This window comes from Onychomys torridus, chromosome 6 (genome assembly GCF_903995425.1).
Source record: "Onychomys torridus chromosome 6, mOncTor1.1, whole genome shotgun sequence".
NCBI classification, from domain to species: domain Eukaryota; kingdom Metazoa; phylum Chordata; class Mammalia; order Rodentia; family Cricetidae; genus Onychomys; species Onychomys torridus.
The window spans coordinates 38,286,695-38,305,551 of NC_050448.1; the positions used below are offsets into that span (position 1 = coordinate 38,286,695).

The 18,857-nt window shown below is 43.0% G+C and overlaps 2 protein-coding genes across 17 annotated transcripts in view; one reads left to right on the forward strand and one right to left on the reverse strand.

Moving 5' to 3' along the window:
- The window catches only part of Med12l (mediator complex subunit 12L), a 340,622-nt gene that overhangs the window by 125,418 nt on the left and 196,347 nt on the right, over positions 1-18,857 (forward strand). The window lies entirely within an intron of this gene.
- P2ry14 (purinergic receptor P2Y14) overlaps positions 1-18,857 on the reverse strand; it is a 54,648-nt gene that overhangs the window by 3,818 nt on the left and 31,973 nt on the right. For 2 of the 6 annotated variants that reach the window (XM_036191142.1, XM_036191141.1), the window contains exons 2-3: positions 17,409-17,528; positions 2,046-3,441 (exon numbers count right to left, since the gene is read on the reverse strand). The exons of 2 other annotated variants lie outside the window; for them this stretch is intronic. In XM_036191142.1, coding sequence (XP_036047035.1) covers positions 2,401-3,417 — 1,017 coding nt within the window. In that variant the 5' untranslated portion in view covers positions 3,418-3,441; positions 17,409-17,528 and the 3' untranslated portion in view covers positions 2,046-2,400. Of the gene's footprint in view, positions 1-2,045; positions 3,442-17,408; positions 17,529-18,857 lie in introns of those variants that run through there. 2 more of the 6 variants (XM_036191140.1, XM_036191139.1) reach the window with 1 other exon arrangement.

The following is an 18,857-nucleotide window of genomic DNA, read 5'->3' on the forward strand; positions in this document are numbered from 1 at the left end:
ACCCCAGTTATTCCTTTCACAAAAAACACTTCAAAACATGTTGGCCTAGGTATTTGAATTAGTTAAGCATAGAAATGGGAACTTTATTCAGGTAAACAATACAGAGATATTTTAATGAATGGGGACTTTTGGTTCTTCTGGGCTGTTTTCAAACACCCTTTACTAGATTTCTGCATTCTAGATGTTGCAGGATGGCTACTGACATATCATGTTCTAGCCACAGATGTTTCTTCGTTTGCTTTACACAGCGAAGTATAACTCAGCCATTTAAAAAATGGCATTATGAAATTTGCAGGCAAATGGAAGAACTAGAAAAAAAAAAACCATCCTGAGTGAGGTATCCCTGACTCAGAAAGACAAAAATGCTGTGTATTTGCTTATATGTGGATATTAGCTGTTAAGTTGATGATAACCAAGCTATAATCTATAGAACCATAGTGGGTAGGTGTAGAGTTAGGGACTAGAGTGAGCAGATAGATCTTGTCAAGAAAGTGAAATAGAATGGGGGATCAAGTGGGGATGAGTAGGTTGTGGGAGGGAATATGGGGAGAGACAGCTAAAAAGCTAAAATTAAGGGGCATTTGAGGGTAGTATGGAAACAACAGAAACTTTCTAAAATATTACATATATGAGGGTATTCTAAACAAAATTGCCAAATAATGGGGAAGACAGAGTCCATCTCTTGTCACCAAATGAAGCCTCTACTACCAGGATTGGGTTACATCTAATTGAGTTGTTGGCCAAAGGGCCCCCACAGTAATCCCAATACAACCCAGGCTGTTGCCAAGGCTGTGGATTGTTCTCCACAAACTGACAGCAAGGCCTCATTGCTGAAGACGACACCCACACAACTCACTGAACATGGAGAGATTGAGCTGGTGCCCACATAGAGCCTTCACCTCTGTGTTCCAATGTTTGGTGTAGAAACTCTCAAAAGAGGAATGTTAACACCAACCTTCCACAAATCTCTTATCAACCATATACTGTTGTACTTACTGCTTGCAAGATATGCTAGTGCAGCAGTGGCACAAAGCTGGTGAGAGTGACCAACCAATAATTGATTTGACTTAAGGCCCCGCAATGTAAAAGTCCCATGACTTTACATTTCCTATAAAACCGCGGGAGCAGTTGGCGAGAGCTAGAAGACTGGACTCTTGGTGAGGCAGTAGCTCTCAGCTCACCACCCTCCACTCTGTTGTAGCTTCCTCTACACAAGCACCCCTATAGTGTCCCCTGTGGCCTCTTTAGCTACAGTGGTGTCTGAAGCGTGCTCAGGTTAACCCCCCGTTGCCAGTGCTCTGCCTTTGCCTAGTTGTTTTCCTGCACCTAATCCTAGTTCTGGCACGCAGTGATTGCTCCTTTGCTGTGGTTTCTAATCTCATCTGCCTGCCATGTTGTTTCCTAAAACACCTTGCTTTCCTGTTAGTTGTCTGCTGTGGCATAGTAGTTACAAAGGCATTGCTTGATCCTACAGGGAAAGTGACTTTCTAAGGATCATGTTTACTATGTTGTGGGGACAAGAGGATGGAGAGACAGCCCACATGACCCAAGCCTTACTTAGTGCCTTTCTTCCTCTCTCACACTGGCTCCAATAGCCTAGTGGGGGAATCTGCCCTGGCTGTGGGGGTTATGAAGGATAATAAACACAGCCCCTTCCCAGTCCCCACGTGCATGTAGCCAAACACATACAAGTGAGCTATGTTCTTTTTGAGAGTTTCTTGACTGATCACTGGAAGTGTGGAGCTCAGAGGAAAGTGGGAAATGATGCCTAGGAGAGCCCAGAAACCTTCTGTTTCAGTTTTGGCTGCATTCCGTCAAAAGTTTTACTAAGACTTAGAGCATACGAAATACTGATTTGGGAAAGTCAGAGACTAGTAGAATGTTCCCATTTTCTGTGTAACCACCCTCCTTGCACTGAAGTGTGACTAAGCATATTATACTGACCCGCGTGTGGTTGTGAGGAAATCTGGGGGTGTCCCTTCATACATTGATTACTAATACAAAAAATCCCTGATGGTTTTGAAGACAACTTGTTTATTGGTACATACAGACTGTAAAACATGAAGTAGATATGAGCATTAATAGAAAAATATTTAGGAGGCACACCTGAAAGACTGGGTGTCTTCTAAGAAGCAAGTTAATAGCAGAGAAGGGTTTAGTTTGGTAACTCATAGGCTGGAAACCACATGACAGTCCTCCATTCATTCCATTTCTAAAAAATTGTGGTATGTGCAGACTTTCTTTTTATGTGGAAACTTATTGCACTAATTATTTTGAACTTCATTCTTACTGTTGAATAATACTGCTAGATAAGTTACTTATCATCATAAGCATGCATTTTATTTATACTTCTTAATTATCAGGTAACAACATAGACAGTACTTGGAAGGGCATGGTAATTCACAAAGTGTCTGTGCTTTCTTGGACTGTATTTCCCCTCTTAGTTTTGGAAGTGTCTAGGTCATTCTGGACCTTTAATGAGATGTGTAACTTCTTATTTAAGACTTCTCTAAATGGCTGGCATAAGAAGAAATAAATAACGGGGTCCAGACACACATTTGCAGCAGAGAGCAGCAGAGTGAACTCCTTCACGTAGAGCAGGGTTTCCTTTGACTGGCAGCTGTAATGAGCCTCCGTCTGACTCTTGGTGTAAGGGATTCTGGCAATGTGGTAAGGTACAAAGCAGACCACAAATACAAGCACGATGCTGAATATATTGCGGCTAGACTTCCTTTTGACCGAGATGGAATTTTTTCTGGACTTAAGGTGAGACTTGAAGATTTTCCTCGTGATGGCGGTGTAGAAGATGATTAGTAGAAGAAACACGACCCAGAAAATGCTCACGAAGACATAGTTAGATGCTTTGTGCCACTTCCGTCCCAGCTCATTTTTGAGTTCCATACACTGTACTTTCGTAATCTCCTTGACACTCTGGTTTGTCAGGATGATGTTTGGGACAGCGAGGAGAAGCATGAGCATCCACACAACCACAGAGAGCAGTTTGCTGTAGTTCACTGACTGGACAATAGAAGTCAAAAGGGGCTTTACAATTTTATAATACCTGTCAAAGCTGATGAGCCCAAAGAACACGATGCTAACGTACATATTCACATAGAAGATCACGGCAGAGACCCTACATACAAACACGTTCACCTGCCAGGGACCGAGGCCTGAGTCACCAAGGACTTTGAAAGGGAAAGTCAGGCCCATCAGAAAGTCAGCCACAACTATGTTCTTGAGATAGATGATAAAACTCTTCGAGCTGGGCACATAAAAGAATACCCATCCTGATACTCCATTGAGGAGGATTCCTGTGATGAAGACCACACAGTACAACACAGGAATGATCTGCTGCGTGATCAGGGTGTTCCGGGAGCAGGGCTGGTTTGGAGGTTCTGTGGTGGTTGAATTGGCCATCTTGTAACTTCTGGAGACAAAGATCTGGATAGAGAAGCAGACTAGTTACTTAAAAGACAATTTCTAGCCTTCAGGTCATTTGTGACTGATAGCTAATAAAGTGGAGGAACATGAATATAGTGAAACCCACCATGATTTTGAACCATTTACTCCCTCTTGTGGAGTTTTTATCTTCCTTCCACTGGAAAGAGTAACTGAGCATGTGATGAGTCCTCATTAGCACAGAGAGTAGCATTTTTCTCCCACATAATGCTTTCTTCTGGAGTCTGAGGAAATACTAGTTTGAATATAGGCTTGAAAAGTAGTAACTATAAAAGCAGTATTTTTTTCTTTCTTTTTACATTTATTTATTAAATTTTTTTTTCATTTTACATACCAACACCAGTTCCCCTCCCCCTTCCCCCACCTCCTTACCTCCCTCCCACTCTACCCACATCCACTCCTCAGAGTGGGTAAGACCTCCAAGTTGAAGGAGAGCCTAGCCCCTCCCCATTGTATCAAGGCTGAGCAAGGTATCCCACCACAGGGAATGGGCTCCAAAAAGCCAGTTCATGCACCAGGGATAAGTCCTGGTCCTGCTGCCAGGAACCCCACAAACAGATCAAGCCACACAACTGTCACCCACAGTCACTGGGCCTAGTTCTGTCCCATGCAGGTTCCCCGGGCTGTCAGTCTAGTACCGGTCAGCTGTCTCTGTGGGTTTCCCATTCATGATCTTGATCCCCCTTTTTTCTTCTTTCTTCTTCTTCTTTTCTCTTTCTTTCTTTTCTTCTTCTTTTTTTTTTTAATGCTGAATGCCGTTTATTGAAGGAGGGAAGTCTTAAATACAGGCTTACAGCACAATGGGAGAATTCCGGTGGGCAGAAGTTCACTTCCGATTTTTTTTTTTAAGCTGAGGATCAAACCTGGAGCCTTGCGCTTGCTAGGCCAGTGCTCTACCACTGAGCTAAATCCCCACCCCTGCTCCTGATGTTTTACAGTCTTGCTTCTAAGCTGTTACTGACCAATATGCTGGATACACAGACAAGGAGCTTCCCTTAAGCATTCAGGAGGGTGGAGTCTCGCTGGGAATTAGCATAGGGAGGATATCAAGGTCAAGGTCAGGAAGCAAGGCAACAGTTACCCACAGTAGTGGCCAGGGACCTACAGGTTCCCCCCCTTTTACTAAAAAAATGAGCTTCTGACTTAGGTAAAAGCAGTATATTTTATCCACAATTGGTGATTTTGTTTTTTCGAGACAGGGTTTCTCTATGTAGCTTTGGACCCTGTCCTGGAACTCAACTCTGTAGCTCAGGGTGGCCTCGAACTTACAGAGATCCACCTGCCTCTGCCTCCCGAGTGCAGGGTATTGGTTTCAGAATGATAAGTGGAGTTGATTACCATGTGGAAACGGAGGCATGAGCCACGACAAAACCTAGTATCAGAGCTTTATTTGGGGGGCAGGGAGACAAAAGAACCAGTCTGGGAAGAATCACACAGAGAGATAGAGATAGTGGGGGAGGAGAGAACAGCGAGAGGGGAGGAGTCTGTGTCCAGCTGTTTAAGGTGCTGGTAGGCTTACAGAGCGGCGCCACGTGCTGACTGTGTGACCACGCCTCCAGTGCCCACTGATGACGTAAGACATAAGACCCCTTGCTTAGCTGCTGAACTGCGCATGTGTGGCCGTGCAGCTGGCGTGGGGGCAGAATCCTAACACTGGGATTAAAGGTGTGCGCCACCACAGTCGCGCTGGCTTCTTAGGATTTAAATGTCAACTGTGCATCCTGAGGGTGCTCTGTAGGAGTAGAGTGTTCACCAAATCGTGCAGACAGAATGAAATAGGAAGTAAAATGTCGCCATTTTTACAAAACATCTTGAAATGACAATTTTAAAAGAAATAGTTCATTAAATAAAATGTATAGTTAATCTTAATCACAGTTTACTTTGAAAAATACAGGACTCAGTAGGACATATTTGTGTTTATTCAATTTTATGTATACGTAACAACAGTGGTTAAAGACGAAGCTGAATTGGAGAGGAGGGATGAGCATAGGAAATTGGGGGAGATGATATAATTATGTTTTAATTAAAATTTAAGCAGTCAAAATTAGAGCTAGTGAGATGGTTCTGTGGTAAGGATTCTTTCTGTCGAACCTGCTGACCTGATCCCTGAAACCTACATGATGAAGCCAAGAACTGATTCTGCAACTCTGTCCTTCATGTACACCCCCCCCCCCCCACACACACACTCCTTATACAAATAAAGAAAAGTCAGACTGACTTACATTTTATGGCTCACAGTATGTAGATATTGAGCAGCACTCTGCTCGGTAGTACCAGAAATTTGTGTTGCCCTGTCTGTTTTTAATCAATGGGAAAGCTTTGATGTAGGACAGCAGAGGATAGATTTATTCAGAAGGTTATCTCATGCTCACAGGGCATGTTTGCTTTTCTTTGTGTGCCTGAGAATCATCTAGACCTGCTGGAAGCCTCTCAGGTTTCTGCCCTGGCCCTTTGGCAAGAGTCCTGACTCATTGACCTCCAGTTGCTGAGAGTCCCCCTTGGCCTGATTGGCATCCTCCACCTCGGCTGTGCAGCCAGGATCTGTCTACTTCTTTTTAGTCTTTGTTTGCTTGTTTTGTGTTTTTCCTCCATCCAGTTGATCTTCACACAGACTTCTATTTGTGTAGAAAATCGATTGCCGCCTTCATAGCTGGCAGGCTTCTCTTCATTATTGAGATCATCATTTGGATGCCATTTTCTTTAAGAAGTTTTACTGTCCCACACTGAGCTGTGGTGGGTGGATTGTGGGGTTCCTTGTGTGTGTGTGTGTGTGTGTGTGTGTGTGTGTGTGTGTGCATGCGTTCATGTTCTGTGCCTTTCTCTTGTCACAAGGCTCATCTCTGGCTGTTGTGTCTCCTTCAGAAGAGAGAGAATGTTCTTTTTTTTTTTTTTTTAATTTTACTTATTTTTTACGTATACAGAAGAGGGTACCAGATCTCATTACAGATGGTTGTGAGCCACAATGTGGGTGCTGGGAATTGAACTCAGGACCTCTGGAAGAGCAGTCGGTGCTCTTAACCTCTGAGCCATCTCTCCAGGCCCCGGGAGATAATATTCTTAATCTTCATGTTACTAGCCTAGTATTTAGGGCATTAAGTAGTTGAGATAATTGTAAGATAAACAAATGTGCAATCTTGGAACACCAGACATGAATTACAGCTCTCATCTGTACTTGTATCTAGTCCATAATTGTGGGGGACAGTGTGTTTCTTAGGTTACAGACATATCTTGTTTATGTTGCTGGTGCATGGCAGCATGTTTTGTACATAGTGAGTGGCAGACTATGCCGGTAAAATAAGGAAATGTGAAGGGGGGGTTGTAACTGTGGAATTTGAAATTCAGTTGTATTCCATATAAAAAATACAGTAGGACCAGTTGTGTACTACTTCCTTCAAAAGAATATCTTTTTTTTCCCCTGTGTATTTTCCTTTCATGTGTCTTTTGTTAAAACTAGAAACACATCTTGTTACTTGATCCTGCCAGTGTATATATCTCCTATGCAAGAAAAATTACTAGAAGTTGCTTCCTTCATAGAATCAATCTTTTATTAACCCTTCCCCCTCAAGCCACTGCTGTGTGTGCTCGGCTCTGCAGATGAGTTTGCTGCCTTGTTGGGCTCCTGTGTACTTACACATATATTATGGTTTCATAGTTTGTTAGTAAAGTTTCTGTTAGTATAAAAATACCCGAGAGGATTGACTTTCAATAAGAATAGGGCCTCTTTGGCTTATAGTTTGGGAGGTTCCAGGTCATGGTTGTTTGGCCTGTTGATTTGGACCTATGACTAGGCAAAGGAGGGGAGAAAAAGAGACGTTATCTCTTTCAAGGATGGGGCCTTTGCTGGCTTAAAGACCTTGACATACACTTCAGCCTCTGTCCACCACCTTCTAGTAGTGTCACTCTGGGGACATGTCTTGAACACATGGCCTTTAGGGACATTCAACATCGAAGCTATAGTTGGTAGCAATAGATTAGTGACAATGAGCCTGTTTTCCAGTTTTTCATTGTTTTCCATGACTAAAGTCTTATCAATAACTTGCCCCTTCAGTTAGATGAAGTTTTGTCTCAAAGCCACCTTCACAGAGCTTGAGTGAATTCATACTGATAGAGCATGAGTCTTAAAAGGTCTTATTAATAAAAACAAACCTGGAGCCAGGTTTTGGGGTGAACACTGAAAGATCAGAGAAACAAAACAAACCACAGCCAACTCACCTTGCAAATTCCTCAGCTAATCCAGTTTCTTCAAACTGGAAGCCTCTGTGTCGTCATCCAAATGGATCTCAGCTGAACTGCTGCTAAAAGCTTAAGGGCTTAACAGACCTCTAGTTCCTGGTCCTCATGCCTTATATATCTTTCTGCTTCCTGCCATCACTTCCTGGGATTAAAGGAGTATGTCTTTCCCAAGCAAGACATGAGATCTCAAGTGCTGGGATTAAAGGTGTGTGTCACCATGCCTGCCTGTTTCCAGTGTGGCTTTGAACTCACAGAAATCCGTATTGCTCTCTGCCTCCAGAATGCTAGGATTAAAGGTGTGTGTGAGCCACCAATTTCTGGCCTCTGTGTCTGTCTAGTGGCTTTTCTATTCTCTGACCCCAGATAAGTTAATAAGGGTGCACAATATGTTGGGGAACACAGTATCACCACATACTGATGTGTATTCATGGCTTTAATTTGGTGTCTTTAATTACCATCCTCTTAGCTACAATGGTACAGTATTCATGGCAAGCACTCGTTTTTTTTGTGGGATTATTTTGAAGTTGTAGATGCAATTTTGAAGGAGAGAGAGTTGAACTGCATGATGTGTAATTATGTAGTGAAGTAGAATTTTCCTGAAATGATTTAATGAGAGCCAAATTCTTTTCCTTTTAGGTTATAGAAGTCAGTATAAATAGAACAGTAACATAGTTCCCTGAAATGATTTCATGACAGACACAGTTCCCTTCTCTTTAAATACTTGTGTAAAGTAATTTTCCTGGTGTCTTGGGACTTACAGGAATGTGTGTGTTGTAGTTTGTCTGGATGTTGAAACCCCCGCCCCCATGGCAGAAAAAGGATCTGCTCTAAGTTCCTGTCTGTAGGTGCAGAGACTCTGCTCACACTTGCAGAGTGCCCTCCTGGACCCTCCCTTTGACTTTACTGGGAGGGGTTGACTTACATCAAGTGGCCTTGGTAATGGAATGAGAATGAGTATCTGTGATTTGCTTGGTCCTTCCCCACATACTTGGCAGGTCTGCAATGGTCACAGGTAAATGTCTGTTTGGGGATAGAATGGTTTGAGGAGATGTCTTCTTTTCCGTTGCCCTATGTTAATGTACCAAAGGCTCACACTAGGCACATTTCATCTTAATAAAAATGTGAAAACATTATTGACAACAGCTTTAAAGCCCTTAAGCATTAAAATGTTTTTATATTGTATGGGGTACATCTGTGGGTAGCTAGCTCAAGAGTGTGTAGCCTTTCTGTAGGGACAATCAATGATCAACTTCAAAATGTGCAACAGTATCTAGGAAGGCATCTATGAAAAGTAAAGTCAGTTCCATATTGAGACCAAAAGGCAGGATTATCTATTGCCTAAGAAATAGATAAGGTCACAACTCTGACCCAGGAAATGGGCTAATTACAGATCTTTATCTCCCCTTTCAAGTCTAATCCCCCAGTCTCATCCCTGGCTTTGTAGCAGACCACCTGCTAAGGCCTTCCTATACCCCCTTCCCTCCTCTTTAGTCCATCATACAAATCTAACTTCCCTCCCACTACTAATGGCTTTATCCCAGCCCCCAAATCCAGCAAGCAGTTAAGGTCTTCCTGGGAAACCACAGGCCATTCCAGGCGGGACGCAAGCTGGCTAACTGCAGATCCTCATCTTTCCCTCCATTCCTCCATGTCCAGTCTCCTAGTCTAATAATAGCAGACCTCTGCTGTGGCCTCTCCTCACTCTCTTGTCACCCGTCCCAGGGGACTAAGCAGATCTTGGTGTAACACCCTGCTTTCTTCCTTCCCGTGGTTCCCTTAACCCCCACATCTCATCTGTATTCTGAATGAAGTGTCAGCTCTCAACACCCAGAAACACATTTTACCTAGAACCCCCAGTGGCCTCACCTATCAGGACCCTAGAAACATTTCCTACAAGGCAACACGCAGCCACCACACTCTTAAGAACCAGAGAGGAAACAGAAGCCAAGGAACAAGACATCCACACAACAAAGACAGAACCAGATAGCAGCACCTGAAATTACAGTATCCCCAACCCCAGATCCCTACATACCAGTTAAAAGCACAATAAATAACAGCCAGTATAATAAATATCCACTAGAGCCCTACCACAGCAGCCCTACCTGAATACTTTAACATAGCTGAAGCATAAGGAAAACACTGTTTATGAATATGATAGAGGTCCCTCAAGAGGAACTAAATCCCTTAAAGAAATCTATGGAACCACAAAGAGTAGAAGGAAATGAATAAGACAATTCAAGACCTGAAAGTAGAAATATAATCAATAAAGGAAATCCAAACAGGAGGAAATGAAAAATGTAGGAACTTGAACAGAAATATCAGAGGCAAGCTTCACCAACAGAATACAGGTGATGGAAGAGAGAATTATAGATATTGAAGACATAATAGAAGAAATAGATACATCATTTAAAGTAAATGTTAAATCTAAAAAATTACTGGCACAAAACACCCAGGAAATCTGGGACATTATAAAAAGACAAAATCTAAGAATAATAGAAATAGAGAAAGAAAAAGAAACCCAGGTCAAAGGCATAGAAAATATTTCCAACAAAATCATAGAAGAAAATTTCCCTAACCTAAAGGTACATGAAGCATTGAACATGGAGAAGTCCAGCTGTTGCCTACACAGAGCCTTCACTGCTATGTTCAGTGTCTTTGGTACAGGAAGTATTTTGCATGCTACCAAAGGAGAAATGTAAACACCAACCAAGCCACAACCCTTTTATCTGCAGTGGTGTCCTGCCTGAGATATCCCAGGGCAGTGGTGGCATGAAGCTTGTAGGAGTAACCAACCAATATCTGATTTGACTTAAGGCCCACTCCATGAGATGGAACCCATACCAACACCACTTTGATGACAAGAACCTGAGACTAGATAGTGACCTAGGGTAAAACTAAATAATACTGGCCTTTAAAAAAAAAAAAAGTGGTTGCATTTGATTTCACTTGGGCTAGCTTCTCAAGCTGTAACACATACACATCACCTGGGGATCCTGCTACAGTGAGAACATAGGTTCCATGGTCCTGGAGTCCAGCATGATAACTGACCCAGGGATCTATGAGTGGCATGTTTATTTATTTATTCTTAAAGTATACAAGAAATATTCAATAAACTGTGAAGAGGATAAAAAGATATATATTTTCTATATAGGGACTACAATCAGGACAATATAACCAGGTAGGTTATCTCCAAATCTAAGCTCTTTCTTAGTTTATTTATTAATAATTTCACCACCATCATCATTGAACAATTTTGTTATCTCTTAGACTGTAGATGCAGAAGTGTGCTTGAGAACAAGTGATAGTGCTCATCTTTATTTACTAGACCATTCCTGGAAGATCTTGAGATTGTTTTAATGAAGAGATTAAGGTCTTTATATAGGAAGGGTGTGCATGTTCGATGGTAGTATGCAGCACTTGCTGATTGAGAATGGGTGCCTGAGGCTTAGCACATTATTGACCTTAGGCAAAGCTTATCTTTTTATTGTATTTATTAAATTCTGAATCAAATATAACACAGATTGAATGAACCAGAAATATTTGGGGCTTTGGTATATTTGTATGTATGTGCACATACGTGTGCATGTAAGCTGTAGGTCAGCTTTGGGTGCCAACCTTTTTCTCAGGAGACAGACACCTTTTGTTTTTTGAGACATGTCTCCTGTTGACCTGGGGCTTGCCAAGTAGACTATGCTGAATGGCCACCAAGCCCCAGGGATCTATATGCCTTTCTCCTCCTCCCTCGCACGGGGATTATAGGTGTGGTGTGAATGGTTTCTTACCTGGGCTCTGGGATTGAACCCCTTCCCTGGCTGACGCACACTCTGCCTAGCTGACGAAACCAGTTCACATTTCACATGTGCCATGGACACGTAGCCTGAAAGTGATGGATGTGCTTCCACACCCCACCTTATCAATATCTCCTTACAGTAAGCCCTTTCATCCTGTCCTTTGTTCACCTCTTTCACAGGAACAGTCATGATGTGTCCTCCTGACTTTTTCTAGTCCGGGCATGAAAATGCTTTAATTAAAGTTGCTTCCAATAAATATTTGTCTTCCACCTGATTCTTTTTCAGAAGGTTTGTTTATTGCTGTGTGCATGTGTGTGCCAGTGGAGGCCAGGAGAGGGTGTGTAATCTTTTGGAGCTGGAGTTACAGGTGGTTGTGAGCTGCCTCATGTGGATGCTGAGAACTGAACTCCAGTCCTCTGCAGAAACAGCAGGTGCTCTTAACTGCAGAGCTGGGTCTCCAGCCCTTTAGCTCTTATGTTAATAGAAAATAGTAAAGGTGTTTACAGTGGTACAGGCCTGTACAATTCTAGATTTTCTCACTTTCCTTTGGTTTCTCCCTTTCAATACTATGCTCCTCTCCTTTGGTGTCATTATTCTAAGTGGTTTCAAAGGAACTGTATGTTTTTAGATACATTATAGTATTGTTTTAAAAGTATCTTGAATTAAATTAGTTAATTGAATTTTATGCCCCTTGAGTCTGCCCTCAAATTTCTAGCCTTTTTTGGGTATTTTGGAGCTCACACTCTGACCTTTGACCCTACTTGTCTTGCCCAATGTTGTGATGCCGAGGGGTATAAACAGTTGTCTTTGCTTCTGAGCACAGACAGTGGAGTGTCGCAAGTGATTTCAGTGAAGAGACGTGGCTTGCCTTGTCACACTCCCATTTCTCAGAAAGTCTTCTGCTTGGCTGCCTGCTGGGGTCTCACAGGAGCTGCTCTAGCCACACTTCACACTCTTCCTGGCCTCCTTGTGTCTTCTGCTCAGCCAGTGGAAAGCTTCTTTCCACCTTTGCCCAGAAGGAGGAATCCTTTTACTTTCTTAAGTGCTGAGGATATTCAGGGTTTGGCCGCACATGCCCCAGAAGCCCCTGTGGATCTCAGTTCTAAGTTTCTTGCTCTTTCATCAGCTGGCCTGTTTCTGACCTCTGCCTCCTTTGATAAGACCTGCTATTGAAACTCTGTGTTCCTGCTGAACGGTGGCACCTAGCCCTTGTGTGTGTTCAGTCCATACTCTGCCAAGATCCCAAGATCATCCATTCGTTTACTTACTGAAAATGTCAAACCATGTTTGCTGTGGAAACCGCTAGTCTCAGAGGCCTCTAAGGGAGCTGCTAAGCTAGGTGGATGAGTAGAGTGGCACTTTAGAATTATGAGGGGCCTCAGTGAAGGAGGAAGAACCTATGTAGCTTCAGGAAACATGGTAACAGAGGAGCCTTCCTGAGCATGTGATAACAAAGATTGGCATGTGAATTGGCTTTACGAGATGAGGAAAGGGACAAAGGGTATTGTGATAGAGAATGGTATAGGATCAGGCATCAAGACACAAGAGATGGTAGGACAGTAGGGACGTGGATTAACTAAACATTCAGGTAAAGCCTTGCCCAGAAGTCACTGTTAACTATCATCTTACAGATTAGGAAGCCAGTGCCCAAAATGGTTGAGTTACCAAGTTGCATTGGGTAAGTTACGCATATCCAAATGGTATTTAAACATAGACCTGTTCAGTGTGCTTCAGAGATGGGGACACATAGCTAGCATGTGTGCATGCATGCCTGTGCATGCACAAGGGTCCTTCAGTTTCCTGGATTCCTTTTAGAAGGCAGCCTTTCTCTTTGAAAAAGCATATATTTGCATTCATAAACGGGTTGGCTGTTTTGTGTGTGTGCTTAAAGGTTCTGTGAGGTGTTGAATCCCTTTAGTTTCTCTCCTTGTCCTCCAGGCACTACTGTATAGAAAGCCTCCCTTTTCTCTGCCAGCTCCTAAAACTGTTACAGATGTCCTGTTGACTTTGATTCAGCCCCCACCTCCCATGCTAATGTCTTAAGACTGCTGCGTGAGAAACCCAGAGCTTCTGTATAAACTGAGAGGCTGCATTGATTCCCTGAGTTTCCTGGCAAGAGAAAGCCCAGCTGGCTGCTGCTTCTCGTCTCTGGCCAGTTTTCTGTGTTGGTAGATGTGAGCCTTGGGTAGGCCTAGCCTGACTTGTCTAGCTCTTGGCCACTGTGGCCTTCCAGTTCAGTGATCCACATCTCTTGTCATGGGGAGTTGTTAGTTAGCTCTCTCTTGAGCAATACCTGTATGCTCTTAGGCTGATTGGCAGACCCCTAAGAACTTACTCTTCCACCAAGTATAAATGTGAGTCTGTCTTGACTTCCTTCTAGTCCAGACTTTAAAATTTAGGAAGAAAAAAACTGTACATAGTCAACCTTTGATTATGTGCAAGACAATAAAAGGGATAGGAGCAAGGTTCGTGTGGACAGTAAACTGATAGTGTCCAAACCTAATGTTGTAATTCTAACCACTTCCCCAAACGCACGTAGTGGAACTTGCAAAAACATGAAAGTCTGCCACATCCGGCCCATCTGTGGATTTTTTTGTGTTCTGTGTCTTGTGATTATGTCTGCAGATCATGGGAGATGCTTGTGGAGAAGGGTAGAGTGTGGATGTACAGGCACTTGTGTCCTCCAGAGCATGGCCCTGCTGTCCTCTGAACATGAAACTCTGGAGCTGCAGTTCTCAACCCCTGTGCGGGGGTGGTGTTGGTGTTGGTGTTGCATATTAGACATCCTGCATGTCATATATCTTGATGTCCAATATTTATGTTGCAATTCATATCGGTAGCAAAATTAAAGTTACAAAGCTTCAGTGAAACAATTTTATGGTTGGGGGTCACCACAGCATGAGGAATTATATTAAAGGGCCACAGCATTAGGAAGGCTGAGAACCACTGCCCCTGAAGCTGTAATATGGCAATACACTGCTGACCTCTACACCACAAATCATATCTGGATAACGAGTGGTGCTGTGGTGGGATTTAGCTTGTTACTTTTATACTAGTCAGTGTTTTTTAGCCTTGGACTAAACAATTTGGTGGGTGTCTAGCTCCTTGTTGATAGTCCGTTTTGTGCAGTTACAGCTTCAGCTGCAGCTCTGATCTCCATCCACTAGGTGCCAGTAGTACTCCGTGGTTTTTTTTAGACATGGGTGCTTAATGGTGGATGGATGTGATGTCTCTCTGATACAAGAAGATAATTTAGGTGTCTTTTTGCTACCACACCTTAAGCGTATATAGAATACATCATTAATACTAAAGATGAGCACATTATTTACTGCTCTGTTGGAGTAGTGGACAGACTATCCCACATAATGATTGAATGAAAGCACACATGGGAGGTGCAGTGAGTTTTGGTTAGAAGTGTGGCTCAAGTTCTTAATAGTTTTGATATTGTAATATATGCTAAGTGCCTCTGTTTATCCGAGTTAGCATCTCTAAATTGAGAGTACAGTAGCTACCTCATAGGGTTCCTGTTTCTGTAAGCATCAAACACCTGGCACCCGGCAGTGTGTGAGTCAGTGGGAACATCTCGGAGAGTACAAGCAAACCTCTGGAAGGCTTTGTCTCCCGGCCTCTTGGTTTCTCTTGCTTCTGCATATTCATTTAGGTTGACATTCTTTTGCACTGAGACACAGGACTTCAGGAAGCACAGGAGACCCTTTATACAGTTCCCTGAGCTTACCTGGGTGTGTAGCCCAGCACTTTCCACCGTGTGTGTGTGTGTGTGTGTGTGTGTGTGTGTGTGTGTGTGTGTGTGTGTGTGTTGATGGGAGTCTTCACTTCTGATGGCTCCTCCATTCTTGTTACAGGAAAGTGGCATTCAGGAGTTAGGGTGGAATGCTTTATGCTTTTTAGGGCTTTGTGCTCTCATTCAGCAGTCAGGAGCCCAGTCTTTGATAAGACTGGCATGGGGGTGTGTAGTACTGCCTTCACAGGTTCTAGGTCTAATGACCTGCTCTGGAACTGCTAGGCCAAGCATCCTGGATTCTTGAGTTTTCCCCGCTCCCAGAAGTATATTGTTTTTGGAACACAGGGCCCTATTCTCTAGAGCCGTGCAAGGAAATGAATCTCTGACCTCCTTTGGCCCCAGAGAGATTGTGTTTGCATTTCTCAGTTATTCAGTTGCACCCAGACCTTCCAGCTGTGGCACTTAGGCCATCAGTGGGTAGCCTTTGGTTGTACGAATAGAAAACAGGTTTCTCTTTCCAAGAAAGCAATAGCTTTCCCTCCAGCTAATAGTAACCACTGAGTGCCTGTATGTTTAAGATTCAGGATTAGATAGCCAAAGGGAAAGAATACAAATGCCCAGGACAGTTAGTGGGAATAGAAACAGTGTACAGACATAGTTCCCATAAACTTTTAACCCTGAGGTGTTGTGTACTCTCTCCCTGTTCAAATTATTGACCCTTGTTGGAGGGACCAGTGACCTCTGATTTTAATAGATTATATACGACACTATCTTGTAAATTGAGCAATGCTTAAATGAATGTTTTACTAAGTATATCATGTGATAAAAGAACAAACATACTCCTTTGAAAATTTGTAGAATTGAAGTGTGGCAAGTACATCTTTTCACAGCCTAAAGGTGGTGCCCAGGGTGCACTTAATCTAAGACTGACTTTTTTCCTAATCCTTGACCTACAGAGTAGGATTCACTTCTGAACTAGATATCTTTTCTCAGCACCCATTTGGAATTATATACCCTACCTTTCTAGTAGTTTTTAATAGGGTCATTCAAGTATCTTCAAGATGAGAAAGCAGTCTTCATCTTGCTATGCTGCATGGCAGCTATCAGATGCTATTTCACCGTTGCCTGGAGAAAGTGTGTGTGTGTGTGTGTGTGTGTGTGTGTGTGTGTGTGTGTGTGTGAGAGAGAGAGAGAGAGAGAGAGAGAGAGAGAGAGAGAGAGAAAATATTAATGATAAGCCCTCCTTTCTATTGCTAGCTATAGCTGTAACATGTATTTCATGCTTATGATTTCCTTGAACCCTTTTTTTTTGGGGTCTGGGTATATGTATTTATGTGTAGTCCCATATGTGTATGTGTGTGTGTATGTCTGTGTGTATGTATGTGTCTGTTTGTATGTGTGTCTCTCACTGTGTATGAGTGTGTCTATGTGTGTGTGTGTGTGTGTGTGTGCGTGCACATGCCAGAGGATGACATTCAGTGTCTTCTCATTTGAACTGAGAGCACACTGATTTGACTAGTCATGCTAGCTAGCCAGCTTTCCCCTGGGGATGCTATTTAGCTTTTTTTTTTTTTTTTTTTTTTTTTTTTTTGGTTTTTCGAGACAGGGTTTCTCTGTGTAGCTTTGCGTCTGTCCTGGAACTCGCTCTGTAGACCAGGCTAGCCTGGAACTCACAAAGATCTGCCTGCCTCTGGCTCCCAAGTGCTGGGATTAAAGGTGTGCGCCACCACCGCCTGGCTGCTGTTTAGCTTTTAAGCACCAGGCTTACAGCCAAGTTGCCATGCCCACCCTGCATCTGTGTGAGTGCGGGGATCTGAACTTAGACCTTCATGTTTTGTATGCAGGTGCTTTACTGACTGAGTCACCACCTTTCTTTAGATTTTGTGAAACTCGCCAGAAAAGGTTTTCTTTCACTCCTCTTTTCATTTTAAAAAATATATGTTTGTAGTAAGGATTGCCTGTACTTACCTCCTTCCAATTTTTCTTCTGATGTTAATGCTTTCTTTTATATTTTGAGTACCTTGCTTTGCCTAGGTACTTAAGATATAAATCCTTCCCTCAAGATATGTTTTCAAAGTCCATAATCTTACTCAGAGTAGAAAACCTAGAGATCCAAAACTTGTGTGTGTGTGTGTGTGTGTGTGTGTGTACGCGCGCGTGCTGCCACACATGCCACATTGTACCTGAGGAGGTCAGAAGACAGTTGCTGAAGTCAGTGCTCTCCTTTCCTTTGCCTCCAGGGTGGGAACTTAGATCTTGGGCTTGGCAGCAAGTGCCTTTACCTGATGGACCAGATTTCCAGTCTGAAATAATAAAGTTCCCTCTTTAAAAAATTTTTAAAAAATTTATGTGTATGGACATTTTACTTGCACACATGTGTGTACATCATGTGCCTGGTGCTCATGGAGGCCAGAAGAGGGTGTCAGATTCCATGGAACTGGAGTTATAGATGGTTGTGGAGTTACCATGTCAGTGCTGGGAATCAAACCTAGGTGCTCTGGAAGATCAGCGAGTACTCTTAACCAATGAGCCATCTCTCCGGCCCCAACTATATTTTATTTCACAAAGTCTGACTACTGGGACTTAGTGCCTAGTTTAACTACCTCGCCTAAGGTATTATGGAAGGAAAGAGATAAAGCCAATGTCTATTTTCAGTCTTATTAGGTTGAGGGAGCTTTTCCTCCAGCAGCAGTGCTAAAGTGGTTTCTTTCCTTTCTGTATTGCTAAAAGCTACGGTAAGTCTCTTAGGCTCCACTAACTTTGGTCAGTATGTTGGAGCAAGTTACTCTGCACTGGTTTGTTTAACAAACTAGTTTAAAAAGACCTCAGTGGGATTTTAAACATTTCTCACATGCTCTTTTCTTGGTTAGTTGATTCAGTTTGAAAGGGTCATCTTAATAAGGCAGCCAGCTTCCTAACTAGATTTATTGACCCCTGCATTTTCTGCATGTGCCTCAGGTTATCTCTCCTGATAGATTTCACTGGCAGCTTCACACTTTCCTGTGAACCAGGCTTGCCTTGCTATTTCCACTTTGTTCCACCTCCAGGCATAGTACAGAACAGCATCCCACACAGCTTCCTGTGAAAAAACACTGATTCCCTCAGTCCCAAGACTACTACTCTCTGCTGTTATTCGTGCACCAAGAGCAGAGTTGGTCCCGTGTGCAATGTCCAGGAGGTACAAGGCCTCAACCGCTGGGGTCACGTAGGTTGCCAGAGCGTGCTGCAGATATCCCTTAGCCCACAGCTTCTCTGTATACTCCACGATTTGAAATTCCATGGCTGCATTATTTGAAATCTTTCTATTGCTGTCATTTATAAAGCACAAATTCCTTTCCTTGCAAAGATATTCTGTTGATGCCAATTATTAGTCAGTGCCCTTGATGTTGAGAATAAGGCAACCAAAGGCTCTGATATGGACCACGCCTGCTTGGAGCTCAGAGTTCTTGTGGTCCTGGTGTGTGGTGGCGTTCTCTTCTTTCTTCCCCACATCCCCTTCAGTTCACTCTGTAACTCTGGATCATTCAGTTTGTGTCTTGAGAGGTCAAGGAGCCACGATCTCACACACAAGTGTTGACTGCAGTGGAGTTCATCTTGCCTTGCCCCGTCTGTCTTCGTGCTCACCATATCCT